Raw genomic sequence first — 19,704 nt, 5'->3', positions numbered from 1 at the left:
GTATATAAGCATCGCACGACAACAACTTCGTACACTAGCGATATCCAAACTTAATTACAAAACTATGTCTTTATCTTTGACAGGAGGTTTTGTTGTGGAAGAAACCGTGAAAGAAAAATGAGGGGAAAAGTAATCTAACAAACGTACAAGAGTAGAATATGTATTTGTGGTATATTTTTAAATAATTATTCCCGATCATGTATTTGAGTGTGTGTATTTTATCGACATTATCGATCTCTCTCTCTCTCTCTCTCTCTCTCTCTCTTACTTATCATTAAATGTCCGAAAAAAAAACAAAATAGAGTCACAATTTACAGTGACTCTTCATTTTCAAATAACGATAACGAGCGAATGTCTTATAAGCTCGTCAAACGACTTATACTGACATAATATAGCAAGTGTATTTATTTTCAGAAATGCTTAATGATCACGTAAGATACGTCATGCGCATATCAAAATTGGATACATCCATCATCCTTTTGGTGATAGCGCGAATGAACGCTGCTGCGGCTTTCGTTCTCGCATTAGGGGTGTCGACGATCCGATAAGAATCCACCCTAACGGCATAACCAGTACTATGCGCGCATTTATATATCTAGAATATCTATACATATACCGGTTGATGAAAAGAGCAACGCGTAAACGCAAACACCTTACTGACAAGCTGTGCAAACAAAATTTTTCCATCGTCATAGGGTCGCAGCTGCACTGGCTTCCAAGTAAAAGCACGACTCGCTTACACATACATCTCATACATAGTTGCAATACATATGTATTTATGTACTACGTTAACAACACATGCATATTAATGTATATGTAAAGACGCACGAACATATATAGAAATATACGTAAATTTCTTTGTGCGAGCTTGCACCTTGTTCGTTCGCTTAACAATCTATAAACCATCTTTAATGATTATAATCTATCTATATAGTTTTACAAACCTTCGTTATCCTTCTTCTCGTATCCCATAGAAACCGATATAAAGTATGTTGTATCACGGATTTAATGGACCTTTGAAGAAAAACAATATAGGACTTTATTCTTTTTTTCTTTCCCCCCCCCCCCCAAATCACCACCCCCCTCCCTCTTAATATCCTTACGATACGAATGAATCAGATCTTGTATATTACATCTTGATACGTATAACTTACATACATAAACATGCTTTCATCGAACGCGCTTTTCTCTTTGCGAGATGAGATTCCTTAAAATTCTTCAATAATTAATAAACGCACACACTCGCGCAAAGACTAGTTCGTACGATCTCCGATGACTCATCTATATACTTTTACGATGTGTATATCGATCGTCTTTACTAGTAACTGTTTCGTCATATACTGAACTTTTTTCGTACTAAAAGTAAATAATCTCGTCGTTATTCGTATATATACATATTTGTTATGGGGAAAAAAAACTTTGTTAAATTGAAAATTGACATTAAATCGTGATTAATGTGGGCCCACAAATAAACACATGTGATATACGCATTCCTTAAGAACAGGTCAACTTAACTTGTTTACATTCGTTATGTGTATATATTGTACTTACATACGCATATATATATATATATACATATATATGTATGTACGTATGTACACACCAATATAAACACGTTCATTTAATTTCAATGTCAAAAAAAATGTCAATGCTCATTATCCATCAACGAGCGAAGAGAGTCACACGTATTCCTTCTAAATAACAATTCCTTATCGTCAAAGATTCGAAAATCTTTTTAAATTCATTCGCACGAAATCATTACATTATTTAAAAATCGTTACACTTTATCAATATTATATAGGTTTTATACATACTGTTTTATTTTTCAAATGTTAAACTCGCCTTACTTTATTATATGACGATTACTTTATATTACTATCGAATTTCGAGTTTTACAATTATCTTATCATTAATACTATAGTCATTTTATTCCAATCATTATAATAATCTTTACCAATTTGACCTTTCAAATAAAAAAATAAAAAAAAGATGGAAACGACAGAGTAAATTTAATAAATACTTCTGTATTTTTAAAATAATGATTATTTATGAAATTTATAATTATCGTTTTTTTTTCTTTTTTTCTTTTTTTTTCAGAAATACGAAAACGCGATAACGATTGCGATCGAAAGAACGATCACGTGAAAATTATTGCATATAAAGACTTATCTATAAATTACAACGATACCTAACAATAAGTTTTACAATCCAAAAATATTTCTTCCTCGCGTAAAGACTATAGAGATTACACTCGCGTATATATATATATATATATATATATACACACGATAAAATGTAAGTGGAACAGTAGATCATAGGAATATTCGGTCACTTTGTAAAACTAAACAATCGTTCGCTTCCGTACCTACTTATTACTGTATCTACTTCCGTTCATAGTAATTAAAATTTGAAAGAAATGATCGAATATTTCTCTGATCTATCGTATGTACAATTATGTAATACTAAAGGACACATGCGTGCTATCCATGAAATATCTTATCATCCTTTTAATCGTTTTCGCAATAACTCACAAACAAAGGGCATCTATCCGAACAGATAGGACACTCTTTTTATATAGAAAAAGAGATGACGTATTTACACGAAGAATGTGTGTATGTATACATATATGTATATACACACACCATAAGAGTTTCGTCCGTAAGAACTTGAAATATCATCTATTATAAAACCTCCCTCTTTTCTCTCTATTTATATATTAGTCAAAATACTGTAAGAATTGCTTGTTGCGAATTATAAATAACGTATACAACGATAATAAGATAACGTGTTATACCAATAAGTGCGCGATTAAAATCGTTTGTCGTCATAAATAATTTACATCATCAATATCTAACGAAAAATGATATTATTGCCGATAGCGATCTAATCGAGTTCTACTTCCATTTTTAATGAAATAGATCGAAAGAAAATATTCGAGTCCTTTCGTAAAAGAATTTAACAACAACGTAAGTACAAAGATAAAAATGTAATATATATTAATTAATCGCAAAAATAAACAATTAACTCAAAAGAAAAAAGAAAAGAAAGAAAGAAAAGAAAAGAAAGGAAGAAAAAAAAAACAAATAGAGTTTATCGCAGTATTATACTATCTCGTTATACGTTCGTATTAACTTGTTGATGCTTAATCGTTATTTCACAAAAGAAGAATCGTTTATAGAAATATTATTATACGCGTGTCGTAGAGCACCATTGCGGTCTGTAAATTCGATTAGACAACGAACGAAAACAGAAATGAACGAAACTACACAGATAAGTGTGTTAAATAAAGATAGCAATAGTTGGACGGACCATTGCTATTCGAAAGAAAGAGAGATCAAAGAAAAGATTTCGATCCTTTCAACTTTAAAGAGCACGGAAGGCGTCTTATTAATATTTGTATATATGTCTCTATGCGTACTATCGCACTGTGTGTGTGTGTGTGTGTGTGTGTGTATCTGTTATTAGAACGAGCATGATTATATATCGTTCCTTCAATATAAATTTGTATTAGACAGGCTTGCCACCTGAGCAGAACAAGATTTGATCGAATAAATAAGAGTAACGTGTCTGTCAACCAACGTGTTGTTTCGACATACTCGGCTGATTTGATTCACGTCCAGCAACGTTCATGCTACGATCTGAAAGTATGTAAAAAAAAATATCGATCATTGATCAAATAATTTTAATCGAATGATATCGAATAAATTCAATGACAAAGAGAAAAATTCGAACCTGCTTCGGTAGATAACTCTCCGAAACGATCTGGTAGATCGGAGATACCGGTCGCAGCATGTCTTCCATGAATATCTGGTAAAGCGTTCCTTCTTCCTGTTCGTCCTGTCGATAGGAACGCCTTTGCACCGTTTTCGTCGTCTTTGCTGCCCCCGGCTGTACTCTCCGAATCCGATCGTCTCGGCGACAACATCTTTAAAACTGAAAACGATCCTTTTTCCGTTATCTCACCTTCTCTCTCTCTCTCTCTCTCTCTCTTTCCCCCCCCCCCTCTAACATCCGGATTAATTAATTATACGTGTATATGTACGATATAAATGTTCGTTAAAACACAATGTCATTTTTTTTTTTTTACATTATTATCGCAATAAAAGAGAAAAGAAGCAAAAGGGAATATATACAAACTAAAATGACTATTGCGATCATCGTTTAACAAACAAAGATAGTCCATCGATCGTTTCATTATTTTTTATCAGGAAACATTTTTTTACAGACCCAAGATATTTAAGTATATTATTTTTATACATGATAAAAAATACATGAATATATTTTTTGGATTTTCCATTTTATTTAATAATACTATTCCATTATTATATAATATCTTTCTATAATTCCTTAGTTCTCTTGTCATGTACATATAAAAAGAAAAAAAGAAAAAATAAAGTATCATCGTATAAGCTAAATATTAACATATATTGTAAATATACTTAATTGTAAGAAACAACTAAATTTTTCTATCATCGTAAAATATTAAGTGCGTAATGCATCTCATAATTCATGTAAATATCTAACTTGTAAATTTACACGAATGAAAATTCCTCTTGAGTAATCAATGAACGTAATGTTAAATTTTCAATATGCATATATCAATACGATATTATTTTTACTATGATACATACATTTGTACGATAAAAGTCGAGGAATAATTCTAAATAGATGATATATGAAAAGGGAAATTCAAAAAAATCTATTGAAAGTTTGCAGGTGAAATGATACTCCTCCCTTCCAAACGTTTATACTATTGTTTCTGACTGTACTTTCGATCGAAGAATCGATAAACGTATATATATATATATACATACATACATACATACATACATATATATATATATATATATATATATACTTACGCCATATATTACAATGTTTCGGAAGATGATAACGTTTCACGATGGTTTCGACGACGCACGATCACGTAAAAGTCACGATTATTATAGATCGATCTAATAGATCTTTCAAACGAATTATATTACAATTTATACTCACTTTCATAATTTTATAAATAGAAACGATCGCACTGAAACCTACGACTTTACAATTGATATCATTATCAATAAAACGATGTATATGACTATAGATTCAGAGGGCTACTAAACTAAATTTTTAATTTATCGCATGATATCCGATCGCGCGTCTGGCAACGTTTATCTTTTCGGAATACCTTTATCTTAACTTAGATTTATATTGAGAGATGAACGTGTATATATACATATGTACGTGTATATATCTTATTATATATATATATATATATATCTTTGAAGAGGTATACAAGTACATATAGTAGATCTATAAGCAGTAATGTATGATAGAAATAAAATAAGGTCGGTATAAATGTGTAGCTATCTTATGTTACTTGATATTTCTTTGACGCGCGCATTTGTCATAATAATTTCTATAAAAAAAAAGAAGAAAAGGGATTTCTTTACATACGTATCAAATCAATAAGAAGAAAGTTCAGAATGATTCTATTAGGTATAAAAGGTGAATGAAAAAAAGAAAAATAATGCAATTTTTCGACTCGACTTAATTCTCTTCTTAAATCTTTTGCGGGGCATAATGAAATTGATATCTCAAAAAATTAAAAATAAATAAAAAAGATATTTACTTATTTTTTAAAACGTTACAATAATTCAATCTCGATTAAAAAATTTGTTTGATATTAGAAAAAGAAAAGAAAAAAAGAAATTATGGAAATACCTTTGACACGAATGAGGCGTTTTCTTCGATATCCTTTAAATCTCGAGCAACCGGATATAGCAAGGCGATCATCCCCCGTCGTTGAGGTAGTCTCATCATTTTGCGAAGTTCGTCGCAGCTTCACCTGCCCAAGATATTTTTCATATTATTACGTGAAATATTTTTTATATGAAATAATAATTTCTATTTGATGAGCAACACAATATCATGAATTGAACTATTAGAAATAAATAGAAAGAAAATATAATCGATAATGAAAGTTCCTCATTGAAAGGATAATAAAGAATTTCGATTTACTTTTAAGGAATAAAGAAAAAAGAAGAGAAAAAATATCGTTCGCTCGCATAATTCGAAATAAATTCTTGAAGATACATATTTTCCAATGTTAGAACTTTTAGAACTACGATGAGAGAAAATACGATTACGAATAGCGTGAGGATTGAACGTCTGCATTGCCAAAGCTGTTCGGATTTTCAAGTTGAATGATAATGAAAAGAAACGTGTAAATAGAATTGCTATATTTCTATCCTATCGCAAATGAAAGTTTCCACTTTGAAAGTATTATATATTACGTTCATACACGCTTTGGTCAAAGAGATCGATATAAACAGAAAATATATATATCAGTCTGGTATGTATATATATATATATATATTTTTTTTTTTCTCATATCTCGTTTCCGTCAACATTATAACGGTACCAAGCGTAAAATAATGAAAAGAATCAAGTTCTTCGTTCATAGATAGAAGAAAAGCGGTAATATATAGATATCTTTGTTGTCGGCGATTAGTCTCTTTGTAATGACACTGATACATACGTATATCTTTTATTACAAAGAAAAAAAATAATAGTACTATATTCCGCTTTAAGAAGGGAAGAAAAAGAACAAAATCTGAGCATTGTGATTTTATCGTTTAATGGACATACGCGTACTAAAGAGAAAACATTTTTATCTTTATTCTTTGTCGTGAAATAATCGTAACAATCTTTTATTATTTTCGGCTATTATTATTATTGCCATGAAAGAAAATAGTAATGTTATGTTTTAAAAGAGAGAAAAAAAAAAAAAGAAACAACAAAAAGTAAGAAAAGAAAAGAAAAAACATATGTGGATTTTATCATTCAATACACACATACACACACACACACACACACACACATACATACACACATACACGTGTAATTAAGAAACATTTCTATCTTCATTCTTTGCCATTAAATAATCTCAATAATCTCTCGTTATTTTCAGCTGCAATAATTGCAGTTATCTAGTTATCTTATCGACTATAATTACGGTATAATCATTAATACCAAGGAAATCGTCTCGTTGTTCCATTGAAAAATCGTTTCATTTTACGATTGTGACATATATACAAATGAAAAAGGGGAAAATTAACGTGTGACACACAGTGTCGAATAAAAATACATTAGAGTTCTTCCTCTTTTTTTTTCTGTTTTCTTTTCTTTTTTTCTTTTCACGAAAAGGTATAGATAAAGTCTCTCTCATAACCTAGTTTTTTTTTAGCACTGTAGAGAAAACCAATGGAAGTTAAATATATAATACCATTTGTATGTGAATATTACGTGATGAATACAAATGTGTGCCTATAAATTATTATACACACATATTGTGAATGTGTAATACCCGTAATATACATACATACATAACTCTCATTCGTTGATACATATATATATATATATATAATACGAAATTATCATATATGTAAAAAATATTTAAACGTCAGGCGTACATAAATAGTTCGATTGGCGTGTGTGCATATGTATGTATAAGTATACAAATGCATATTTTAAGGAAAGATAAGAATGATTTAGTTCGAGTAAAAACAGTTATATAATAATACGAAATAAAGATAAGAAACAACAGAAAATCTTAATGGATAACTTGTTGAATGACGAATAATCAATTAGATCATTCTTTCCTAATTCCGTAATTTCGTTTTTCTTTTTTTTCTTTTTTTTTTTTGTGAGACGAAGAAAGACAGAGAAAAAAGGGAGAGAGAGAAAGAGAGAGAGAAAGAAAGAGAAAGAAAGGGAAATGAAATATAAAGAAAATTTTACTCGTATGGAATGTATTCCTTACGCTTTACGCACGTGCACTCTTTGACAGAAGCCAAGGAATTTGTTTGTTTAGATCGTACCGAACTTTGCGTCGTTCCTCTCTCGACGCCAACGACGACAACGACGATGACGACGACGACAACGACAACGACGACAACGACGTCGACGACGACAACTACAACGACGATCCCTCCTACTACTTTTTTATTTTCTTTCCTTTTTCGATAATCTTGTAACGTTGTCAATACAACTAACGAACGGTGACAGTATGATATATAAATAAATAAATAATTATTTAAATAAATATATATATATATATATATATATATATATATATATACAAAGAAAGGTAAGAAAAAAATTGAAAAGCGTTCAATAAATTTCGAAATGATAACACACGAAAGTTAAAGGATAAAATGTAGGTTAGGAAAGCGAGCGAAACGTAAGAGAGAAAAATACAAAGGGATATTTTATAAAAATGAAATAAGATTGAGATAAATCGAATGAAGTGAACATCGGAGTCGATTAAATTTCGATAATAAATCGTTAACGATGTATGAAGAGAAGTGAAAGAAAGAAGGAGAAAAAAAATTGCGTAGAAGTAAAGAGAAAAAAGAAAATAAAAAAAAAAAAAAGAAAGAAAGATGTCCGATAATATATGTAAGAGGTAAAAAGACGAGAGAGAGAGAGAGAGAAAGAGAGAAAGTCGAGTGAGCGAGCGAGCGAGCGAGCAAACAAAAAGGCAATCGATTGGACGATATCACGTGTGCAACTGTATAGCACAATTGGTTTTACATGGCTGATCTATTTGAAATATAGAATTCATTTCAATTTCCTAACTTGTTATAAATATAGAAAAGAGAGATAGAACGGTTAATCGCGGCGATGATAAGCGTGAGAAAGAAATACGCGTTCTGTTAAGTGCGTGGCTTGCGTATGACGCGCGACTCGTGACGCGGCTCGTGACGCGTTCTATCGTACATATGTAAGTACATCGTCGTCTTTGTCGTCGTCGTCGCGTCGTCGTGCACGCGAAAGCATTGACGGGATACAGGAGCTCGCGCGTGCGCTTCTACACGCATACACGCGTGGTGATAAAATGCACGGATAGAATGTATATATATATATATATGTGTGTGTGTGTGTTATGTATGTAGAAATGAGAGACAAGAGACTGATAAAAGTGAGATGGACACGCGCACGTATGTATGTACGTAACACTCACCATCGGATCAGCTCAATGTTTCTCTCTCTCTCTCTCTCTCTCTCCCTCTCTCTACACTCTATGCGTGAGATTGACGTCTCGTGCACGCGCCACGTACCTATGCGTATCAAGGAAGAGAAAGAGAGAGAGAGAGAGAGAGAGAGAGAGAAAGAGAGAGAGAGAGAGAGAGAGAGAGTGAAAGAGAGAGTGAAAGAGAAATACGGAGCAGAACAGTTTTCAGAGCGAAACGCGTCCAGAGTGCTTGAGATCGAGCGAATCACTACCGTAGAGCATGGAGAATTTCCACTTCGTGTTCCGTTTATATTCGAGGTCGAATCGATATCCAGAGGCAATGTGCTCTTACTACGAATAATGTCACCGGTGTGAGACAATGCGATCATGCGTCGACTTCCAAATTTTTCTACCTGCTTTCTCTCCCTCGAAAAGAAAAAAAAAAAATGTATCTAGAAAATGAAGAAGAAAGAGAGAGAGTGAGAAAAGGATGGAAAGAAAAAAGCGTTTAAAAGCGTAATCCATAAAACATTTACTTTTTGATCTTAAAGCTAACGCGCAAGATACATTGAACGCGTTCGTAAAATAGAATGAAAGACGTAATCTGCGTGTTCACCAATCACCAATCACGATTCGGGGTTGGAAGTGATCAACGAATGACGGGGACCAATCCAACGAGTTAAATCCAATCGCGTTAGTTTTTCTTCGGTTACCATTGGCAGACTGCGCTTCGTCGTATCCGAATCTTTCCGAACGTCCCCGAACTACGTAACCTTTGTAAAGCCCTCGTCTTAACGCGTTCGTGCATGGCATAGGTTATAAATGTCTCGGTGGATAAAAGTCTCGGTACGATCTCCTACGACGAATTTGGAACGAACGATAAATCAAATGAGCCTCTCAAGTGACTGGTATACTATTCATAATAATAACATCGTACAACGATTGTATTTAATTAGGAACCAATGATATTTCATTAGGACGATGAAGCTTCTACCAAAAACAAATATTTAACGATCGATATGAAATACCCACGGAAATGAGTCATTAGTAACCGAAATCACATATTGTTAAGATAACATTGACATTATTTCTTCGAACTATTCGCTTCACTTATCGGAAACGTTGTCGGCAAAAATGAAGAATTACGTCTTACCTCGAGAAAAAAAAAAGAGAACTATAATAAACATTTGCTGCTGGTGGCTATCGATGTATAATCGATTCTCGAAAATTCCTCGATAGTCTCTGTCCGTATTCGGACAGAATAATGTTATGCATAATATCGTCGTTTGAAATTATGGTAACTTTGGTTACTAAACCCACACATATGTATTAAATAAATACGAATAACTACGACGAGAAAATTCAACACGCACGCGTCCCATTTACTCGCGATCCAATACATTCTACGTTTAATTAAAATAAGCAACATGCCTTGTATAACGTTACGAGACCAGAAGGCCTTCTTCATCTTGCATGCATTGTTGCATCGTACGATTCGCCAATGAATTATTTTCACTTCGTTCTCCAAACGTTCCGATAGTATATGATTGAAACTATATCATTAATTATGTCAGCGAATATTTCGAGGAACGTACGTCTTAGAAATTGATACTTTCTTTTCGAAATATTGTTAAAACAAAATATTATCAGACGCCATGTTCATTTTTCAAAGGATAACTCTACCATACATAAATACATTTATATAGATACTCATGTAATCTTACGTCGAACAGATAGCCTTAAGAAAAAGTATTCTTTCTTACAAGATATATGTATATATATATATATATATTTATTCGTTTTAACTCAAGATCGATATGAAAGAATTTAAAAAATATCATTAAACACACGAGCATGGTGGTTTTAAAGTATAAACATTGATACGTTTCACGAGTTGTTTTGAAAAATAAGCACCTTTATTTTAGTTACGTGCATACATCGTAATATTCAAATATTTTTGAATTACGTCAACATATTTACTACGTATAAATACTCTTTCTAGTTAAACGAAAAATCTACGCCTTGATTTATGAGTTTCTATGTTTTTGTCTTTTTTTTCTTTTTTCTTATTTTTCTGTGTGTTTTTTTTTCTTTTTCTTTTTTCTTTAACGAACTATGAATCTTCCTCGAATGGAATAGTAAATATCTAATATAAATGTTTCATTCGCTTTAAATCAACGTCACGAAGGATTTTACATTGAAATCAACGTCAAGTCGTTTAGAGAATGGCGCATTGAACGGGTGTTTTAATTAACGATTAATTAGGAGTTAAGTGAAATAGGGAAATGGTTATTGCGAAAGATCAAGGACTCTGTTCAGAAATGGGATTCAAAGTTAAAGACGAAAATGTTTTGATAAAATATTTTTTTATTTCTAACGAACGAATAGATACCAAACGAATGTAATATTAAGTAGTATTACAAAGAATATTTCGCAAGTAAACTATCGCGACATATTCGAGTGTCTTCGATGAAGAATGCGGGTACGGCGAGAAGCTCAATGTATCGCGTATCGCAATTTGTTCGTTCTCTTACAATGAAAGTGACCTGAAGTAACTTGAAATGTCCCTCCCAGTTGTTTTTTTTTTTTTTATAAAGCAAATAATTATCTTCGTCGATGCACCGATTGTATTAATGACAATCAATCGATCGCTATCATTTTCGTACTCTATTTGATTATTATTATACATTTGCACGATTTGATTTAATCGTTAATTTTTAATTTATATAATACAGTTTATGCTAATAATTATCCATTTAATCTTTCCAATGACTATGTCATCAATATTAATTAGCACGATTGGAACCGGATATAAATTCGTATTACTTTCGTGGAACCGGACTGGCTTCATTATGCAACATCTTTAAATTAAAATCGTACACTTTTATTTCCGCATTATTAATCTCATAACAAACGTGCTTCGAATATTTTGTTGAAATTTGTTTTGAAAATTCATATCAAAGAGAAAGAAAAAAGGAAAAAAAAAAAACATTTGTGTCCCTTTTTTTTTATTTAGTTCAAGGAGTTGATCCAGGAACGAAAATAAAAGAAATCGTAATAACGTGTAATTAATATTACAATAAATTATAGTCCTTTTTTAGGGACAATAATAGAAAAAGTATATTTCAAGGCTAATATTAGCAGATTCATATCAGTGCGTTACATCACATGTATCTTACTTCATTAAAACGTAATATGAATAACAATAGTTTATATCGATTGTGACGAAATATATCTATTTTTTAATATAATCCAAACGGAGAAAACTCGAAATAGAGGATAACGCTAAAGTATTAACTTTATGCATATGGATTTGATTTGTGATATGTTATAAAAAATGTCGATGAAAAATTCGACATCGATTTGTCAATCTTTCTAAATCCCTTTTCTCTCTCTCTCTCTCTCTCTCTCTCTCTCTTTCGTATGCATAACTCTAAATATGAACGTATTACGAAAGTGATCATAATTTTTACTTTCGTAACATATTTCTTTTTCTTTTCGAGTATTCCATATTAAGTTTGAAAACGTCACATATTCGAAATTTAGTGATAACCAAGAACGTAATTAGCGAGTACACGAGACGTGATTATAGGTAAATACCAAGATAGTGTATTAAAATAAGAATATTTTGCGAAACTAAATGGTAATAAGTCATGAAACCGAGAGAGAGAGGAAAGAAAATTTTGTTCGTAAAATTGTTTAACTTTTTAAGATATCATTATGCATGATGTTAACGTATTTCACATATGAATGTTTCCCGTTGTCGTTGTACAGTTTAAAGTCAGTCGCACGCGTACCGAATATTTTCCCTTATGTATCGCGGGTGCGTATCGCGTTTCCGTTACAAAAAGAGTGGGGCATCTACCCCTCTTCTTCTCGATGTTCTAAGTCGATGTCGACGAGAACAGAGTCTCGAAGGATCGAAACGACCATCCATTCGTCGAGTAAGTCTTCGAACAGTCGTTCGTATCGGTTCGTTTCTTCGTTCGGATATCTTTTTACCAACGATCGATCGATCGATCGATCAATCTATCATTTTTTATCCCGATCGATCAACCCTTTACCAGTTATTGATCTCTCACAGTCTCTCGATGAGAAAAGTTCTCTCGTCGAATTTATCACGAGCGACGAGTGCATACAAGAGAGAAAATCCAATATATTCACGATAACGATAAATAGGATATAGAGAAGAAAAAACCTTACCCAACGTAACAGATATCTTTTGAACGAATGAAGATGAGTACCATGATCCATCGTCATTTATCACGTTTCTTCTTTCTACTTTCCTTGATTCGATTTTCGAACGCTGGAAAACCCGTCGATATTCTCTCTACCAGTGGCTTCAGCGTCTTCAAGGAAGACGAGATTCTTCGAATTTTTTCACCCAACAAGACGGACCCCTCAGATAATTTCACCATTATCGATTTCATCGGTATCTTGGAAAATCACACTGCGGATGGATTGGACAAGGTTGTCTGGAAGTTAATTAATTCCGAAACAATTTTTACCAATCCTTATTACGGTGAGTTAATGCACTTTGATGATAATAAAAAAAAACATGATAAACGAGCTAATATTTCAACGTTCGTTAATATTTTTTTTTTTACGTTTATTGGTTTACCGCAAAATTTTGTGCCACACCATGGTCATAAATAAGTAAGAAATGACCCATAACGAGATACATAAAAACTCTATTCTTCGTTGAGGCGATCTATTTCCTTGTTTATTGAGCGCGCAAATAAAAAAAGAAAATAAAAAATGGAAAAATAAAAAGATAAAAAAGTTAATAGCAATTTTACAATAGACATAACGACGAAAAGTGTCATGCTTGTATATTTTATAAAAAGCGAAAGTCCTTCGTAAGCCATTCATTCTTTGTACACGTGAAATGCCTTTCACATCAATCGATAGGTGTGTATGCAATGAAGACATTACAAGGATCAAGAAAAAATGATCGACCTCAGAAATGGAGAGAGAGAGAGAGAGAGAGATTAATTTGCATATTGAAAGGATTATCGGTTATAATATAATATAGTAAAAACGGATGTTCGATTGGAAATAAATTGCATGGAGGAGGATAGAAGATATTGAAAAAAAAATCTCGGAAAAATAAAAATTAAAAACACCATTATGTGGACGATGATGAATGAAAAAAAAAAAAAAAAACGAGCAACGCGTAAGATATCAAACGATTAAAAATATAACCTTTTCCTATTCACTATTAAACTTTGATTCGTAAACATTTTCCATTTATGTCAATGAGTTCATTGGCTTTCTCTCAGGTACTTGAAATTATTACAACTCGCAAAGAAAGAGGAAGGTTGAGAATAGAAATAAATACAAAATGAATTGTTAGTTATTAATCAAATAAATCGTATCTATATAAAATAATATAAATATGCATATGGTTATTGAAACTATACGATCGACGATCTCGAAATTGTCATTGTATAAAAAATGGAAATCTATTCGTATTATCGATTAACCAATAATTAAATAAACACAATCGCGATCCATAAATAGAACGTCACGATCATTGCGTTACATCCTGTGATCTAGCTTAAAATTGACGAAACTTTGTATTAGATTTTCACGACTTCATTGACCGGTGTAATGCAACGTACTACTGATGAAATAATACCAATTCTAGACGGTCTGTCGATTGAATTGCGAAACTCTAACGGCAAACAGTTTCCAATTTATTAGCACTTACGATTAGTACCTTATGACTAGAATCTCAACGATTTGAGGACGCGAATGGAAAAATGAATAAATACATTCTTGGGCAACATCGTCATTATGTAAACTTTGATTTTTCAGTAAATAAGAAATCCGCAAACAATAATTTCTTAAAGCTTTTCAGTTATCCAATTAGTTTCTTTCAAACACATCAATTTTATCTTCGTAAAGAATTATATCAATATTTAAATAAAACGAAAATGTATGGATCTTGATAAGATTGTTATATTAGATTGATATAACAAATGATCCGTCTGACATAATATATGATGTAAGATAGGATAAATTTTGAATTTATTCTCTTGAATCTTTAGATCGCAAGAATAGATCCAGGCGTACGAGCTAATCGCGTTGCAGCTTTTAGGCGTAATTAATCCTTGACTTGAGAAAAATCTTTACAAATTTCCTCTTCTCTGTAGTTGTCGTTGCTTTGTATAAGATCAATGCGTGTCATTCAAATAGAGATCGATACTTATGATATATCCGGTTCTAATCAATCATTAGATCGATAGATTGTTGTAAGGTTACATCAATGATCATGTCACGACAATGATAAAAAAGGAAACTAGGACAATCGACTGTTCTATCGATAAATCAATTTATACGAGTTCTTGATAGGAAAAATTATCGGCTTTGTAATTTAGAATTAAGTTCGATATCGAAAAAATATATATATATATATATTATAACTGAATTATATTAACATATATACACAAATTATAGAATAATAATAATATAGATTTAAATGATATGAGAGATATACTTACAATGGATCAACCCTGGACTACTTACATCACAATGAATTCGAAGGGAGAATGGAACGATCGAAAGGGAAAAGAAATCAATGAATCATGTTACGTAAAACTTTTTATTAGCAAAAAAAGAAACCAAAGCCGTGATGTTAATTCGTAACATATTTAAATTTATATATACCTATATACATATATATATATATATATATATATATATATACTGTATATGTATATTTATAGTTCTCATTAATTTTTGTAAAGAACGTTTGTTAGAAGAACATTGAGTATCCGTGAGATAATTTGAAAATTATTTTTAATTAATAAAAAGAGAGAAAGTAAAAAGAAATAAAGTGAATATTTATCTTTTCAGATACCTTCACCGAGGAAATCGATCTGGAAGCTAGTAGATTGTTAAAAATTGTACCTGCATATGATCCTGGTGCAGGTAGTGTTAGTACAGAATGCAAAAGGGATGCTGAAAAATTCCATCGGGAGCTCAATAAATTCACTTTGTGGGCTTTGAAAAGTAAGCGTTATTATTTGTCATACATGCATTCTATAAAAAAAAAAAAAAGATAATGACGACACGTTATCATTTTTAACACATTAGAGAAATTTAGAATGAAATAATTTAGCGTAGATGTCGAACTAAAAATATTCGAAATTCAGCAACATTTCGTTCCTTGTTAATCTTTCACAATAAAGAATGGCCGATAGATTATATAAAGGTTTCTGTCAACGAATATCAAGATGCTTTCCTCTTTTGTATGCGCCGGTGTACTTGTACGCAACAATACGAAAACCAGCGTTGCTTTCGTTATTTTTTCTTCGCAGATTTCTCTTGTTGTCACCTATCGATCGTAAACCTTTCGTTTTTTATCAGGATCTCCAAAGTTTTACCAATTCGAAATACTTTCTCCATTGAGAATGTATAAGTAAAAAGTACGCATGTAATTTATGTCATTAGAAATGATTAATTATTCTTTTCTCAGTGTATGATGCAACGGCTAAGATACCTTCTGGTCTTTTAAATGGTAATGTGAATCAACTCGGTGATTTCGATGAATGTATCGAAACCGTGGGAAACGATGGTATTCAGGGACAATATTGTTTGGCTTATTTGCAATTGGACATTGATGAATCTCGACCTGATTTGAAGCATCTTCATCGTCTTCTTCATTCTCATTACATCATCAGAAGCAACGTAACAGATGTAAGTACGTACGTACGCTATGAATGCATATACGTATACTTAAAGAAAAGAATCTATTTCATATGATTGTCAAAATACGATCATTGAGATAAAATATCGATATTAATTTATATTCATTTAATTTATACTTTGTATCTATGTAGCCAGGACATAGAGTACCACGTTTCAGTACAGTAAATTGGGCCGTCTGTACACCAGCATCTTGTTCCTTTCGTGACGTTGAGATCTCCCTTCGCGATACCCTATCCAAATACACATCTCAAAGTGGATTAAAGATTTCGGTTCGTGTCGATCGAGAGATGTGTCAGATGAAAAATAATCAGCCACTTCCAAGAGAAACCATTTTCGTGAGGTAGAAAATAAATGACATATACTATTGTCGTCATTCGGTTGAATTCAATTTCAATTTTGATATGATTAAATAATTTATTTATCGTTATTTTATCTTGTTACAGTATTTTCTTCGTTTCTGCGGCAGTATTAACTCTGATTGCTGCATATTACGATCATCGTAAATTGTCGACAAGCGAAATTCTTTTATCCTTTTCGCTGAAACGCAATTTTCAAAAACTTATCTCATTGGAAAGAATTGAAGGGGATATAACAATAGTGCACGGAGTACGAGCATTTAACGCTTTGATGTTATTATTAGCTCATAAAAGTATGGCACTATTCTACAATCCTTACACCAATAGAACGGGCATGAGCGAGGTAAACGTTAGAAAAATGCATACAAATGTATGTGCCTATATAGATAAGTATATGTACGTAACATAAATACATACATATACACACACACACACACACACACACACACACACACACACATATATATATATATATATATATATATATATATATATATATATATGGTGTAGAAGCGTACATGCAATTACGTCAGCGTTCGCGATTGAACGATTAAATTTTACATGATATTTATCAAGTACAACGTAAGTTATTGGTCCAGTATTTAGGTGAGCCATGGACGGTCGTAGGCAGAGCTGCCAGCCTTTACACCGACCCATTTATCATGCTCTCTGGCCTTCTTACCGCATATTCTTTTCTTGGAAGAATAAAAAAAACTGGCCATTTGGATATTAAAAATGAATATCTCTCGCGATTTTTGAGGTAACGAAAATCAATGAGATTTGTTTACAATTGAAATCATAAAGAACGAATGTTCACTCGCTGACCTTTTTTCAGACTGGTACCAACTTTAGGGGCATTGATATTATTTTGTACTTATATCTTGCCGTATCTGGGTTCCGGACCTCAATGGAATTTAGTTGTTATACAACACGCTAATATTTGTAAACAAACGTGGTGGAGAAATTTCTTATTTATTCATAATTATTTTGGATTTGAGAATATGGTAAGCGTTTAAAATAAATTGTGTAATCCTCTGTTCTTTAATAGTAGAGACAATTAAAACGCAGAGAATAAATTATTAATTGAATTAATTTCTTAGTGTTTGACGCATACGCATCACGTAGGTATAGATACTCAACTTTTTGCACTGTCTCCTCTATTGGTATTGCTCTTGTACAAAAAACCAAAGATCGGTAGTATCATACTTTTTACTTTAGCTACATTCTCGACGATATTAAGATATTACGTTACATATTTTAAACGTCTTAATAATTATGTCTACTTTGGTATTTCGTGAGTATCTCTCATCGTATGGTTTATTTTGATATTAATTAATACTATGTAACTACACACATTTATATTCTCTTGCAGAATAAAACAATTGTTTGATACGGCTAATATGTCGTATATTTTACCAACTCACAGATTGACCGTATATATTATTGGTATATTTGTTGGATACTTGCTACGATCTTTACCTAAAGAATATAAAATGAAAAAAGTAAGAATTATTAGTGTTACGCGTGAAATGTTGAACGTTATCATATATTTAATTTGTTTCTTTTAATCAACCTAGACTACCTATTACATAGGCTGGATTTTATGTACGGTAATGTTCTTTGGCTCCATTTTTGGTCCAGCAAAAATGGGAACTATTGATTATATTTATAATCCAATGCATGCAGCCGCATATAATGCTTTTGCTCCTATCGGATGGTGCGCACTTTTCGCTTGGATAATAGTGGTACATCAAACAGGAAATACAAATGGCAAGTAATACAAACTTCATTTATCTTAGTCAAAGAAAAACGATGTTAATGTTGCATTAATCATTACGTTACAGGATGGTTAAGTAGAATTTTAGCTTGGAGAGGATTTTTAATTACCACGAGACTCGGTTATGCGATTTATTTAACGCAATTCCCTGTATTTTTCTACAATGTCGGACAGACTCGTAGTGCCGAGTATTATGACTTCTTAAAATTGGTGGTACGTATAGCAAACATATGTATATATGACAAATAATATTATATTTTATTGATCGTATGACTAAGTATCATAAAATAATAATGATTACTCACAAATAATCTTTTTCTTTTTTTTTTTTTTTTACTATAGTTTAATATCGTAGAAATGGTATGGATCCTCATCGCATCCGTTATTCTTACTCTACTCTTTGATACGCCCTTTCAAAATATCAAGAATCATTTACTGAAAAAACAAACGCTACGAGAACAAATATCAAAGCCATTGAAATTGGAATAATGTAGATATACCAAATGTATTTTATTTTCCTACCAAAATTATATTTAATTATTGTAAATAGTCCCGACGAATTGTGTATATATATATATATATATATATATATATATATATATATATATATATATATATATATATATATATATATATGTATATGTATATATGTACATACATATACATACATATATTATATTTTCTGGTTATAGAAATTAAGTATAAATTTTGTTACTTGCCATCATATACAATGTATATGCCAGTCAAGAAAAAGTATTTGTATCATACATATATGTTATAATATGTAATGCTATATAAATAATGTTATTATACTATTCTTTTCTACTCACTATCTTTTTATTATCTTTTTA

At 31.6% G+C, this 19,704-nt stretch overlaps 2 protein-coding genes across 7 annotated transcripts; one reads left to right on the top strand and one right to left on the bottom strand.

Moving 5' to 3' along the window:
- Window positions 1–144: 144 nt before the first annotated feature.
- On the bottom strand, window positions 145–13,304 carry LOC124427247 (cAMP-dependent protein kinase inhibitor beta-like). 3 transcript variants are annotated; one of them, XM_046969887.1, is made up of 4 exons: window positions 13,208–13,304; window positions 5,710–5,833; window positions 3,733–3,933; window positions 145–3,638 (listed from the first exon to the last, which is right to left on the bottom strand). In XM_046969887.1, exons 1-4 carry the CDS (start codon window positions 13,262–13,264, stop codon window positions 3,571–3,573), a joined length of 450 nt encoding a protein of 149 aa, XP_046825843.1. In that variant the 5' UTR covers window positions 13,265–13,304; the 3' UTR covers window positions 145–3,570. The 3 variants fall into 3 exon arrangements, with proteins under 3 accessions (XP_046825843.1, XP_046825842.1, XP_046825844.1); XM_046969886.1 differs by lacking the exon at window positions 13,208–13,304 and adding an exon at window positions 9,277–9,540; XM_046969888.1 differs by lacking the exon at window positions 13,208–13,304 and adding an exon at window positions 9,014–9,270.
- LOC124427238 (nose resistant to fluoxetine protein 6-like) lies at window positions 8,120–19,668 on the top strand. 4 transcript variants are annotated; one of them, XM_046969866.1, is made up of 13 exons: window positions 8,120–8,998; window positions 15,467–15,596; window positions 15,866–16,021; window positions 16,488–16,708; window positions 16,852–17,060; window positions 17,164–17,419; window positions 17,676–17,836; window positions 17,912–18,080; window positions 18,177–18,370; window positions 18,449–18,578; window positions 18,654–18,846; window positions 18,921–19,066; window positions 19,196–19,668. In XM_046969866.1, the coding sequence occupies exons 1-13, from the start codon at window positions 8,936–8,938 to the stop codon at window positions 19,340–19,342; spliced, it is 2,175 nt and encodes a 724-aa protein (XP_046825822.1). In that variant the 5' UTR covers window positions 8,120–8,935; the 3' UTR covers window positions 19,343–19,668. The 4 variants fall into 4 exon arrangements, with proteins under 4 accessions (XP_046825822.1, XP_046825823.1, XP_046825820.1 ...); XM_046969864.1 differs by lacking the exon at window positions 8,120–8,998 and adding an exon at window positions 13,235–13,526 and having other exon boundaries at window positions 15,483–15,596; XM_046969867.1 differs by lacking the exon at window positions 15,467–15,596 and having other exon boundaries at window positions 8,124–8,998.
- Window positions 19,669–19,704: the final 36 nt, after the last annotated feature.

This window comes from Vespa crabro, chromosome 10 (assembly GCF_910589235.1).
Source record: "Vespa crabro chromosome 10, iyVesCrab1.2, whole genome shotgun sequence".
Classification (NCBI taxonomy): domain Eukaryota; kingdom Metazoa; phylum Arthropoda; class Insecta; order Hymenoptera; family Vespidae; genus Vespa; species Vespa crabro.
This window is presented reverse-complemented; position numbering and strand designations above follow the sequence as displayed.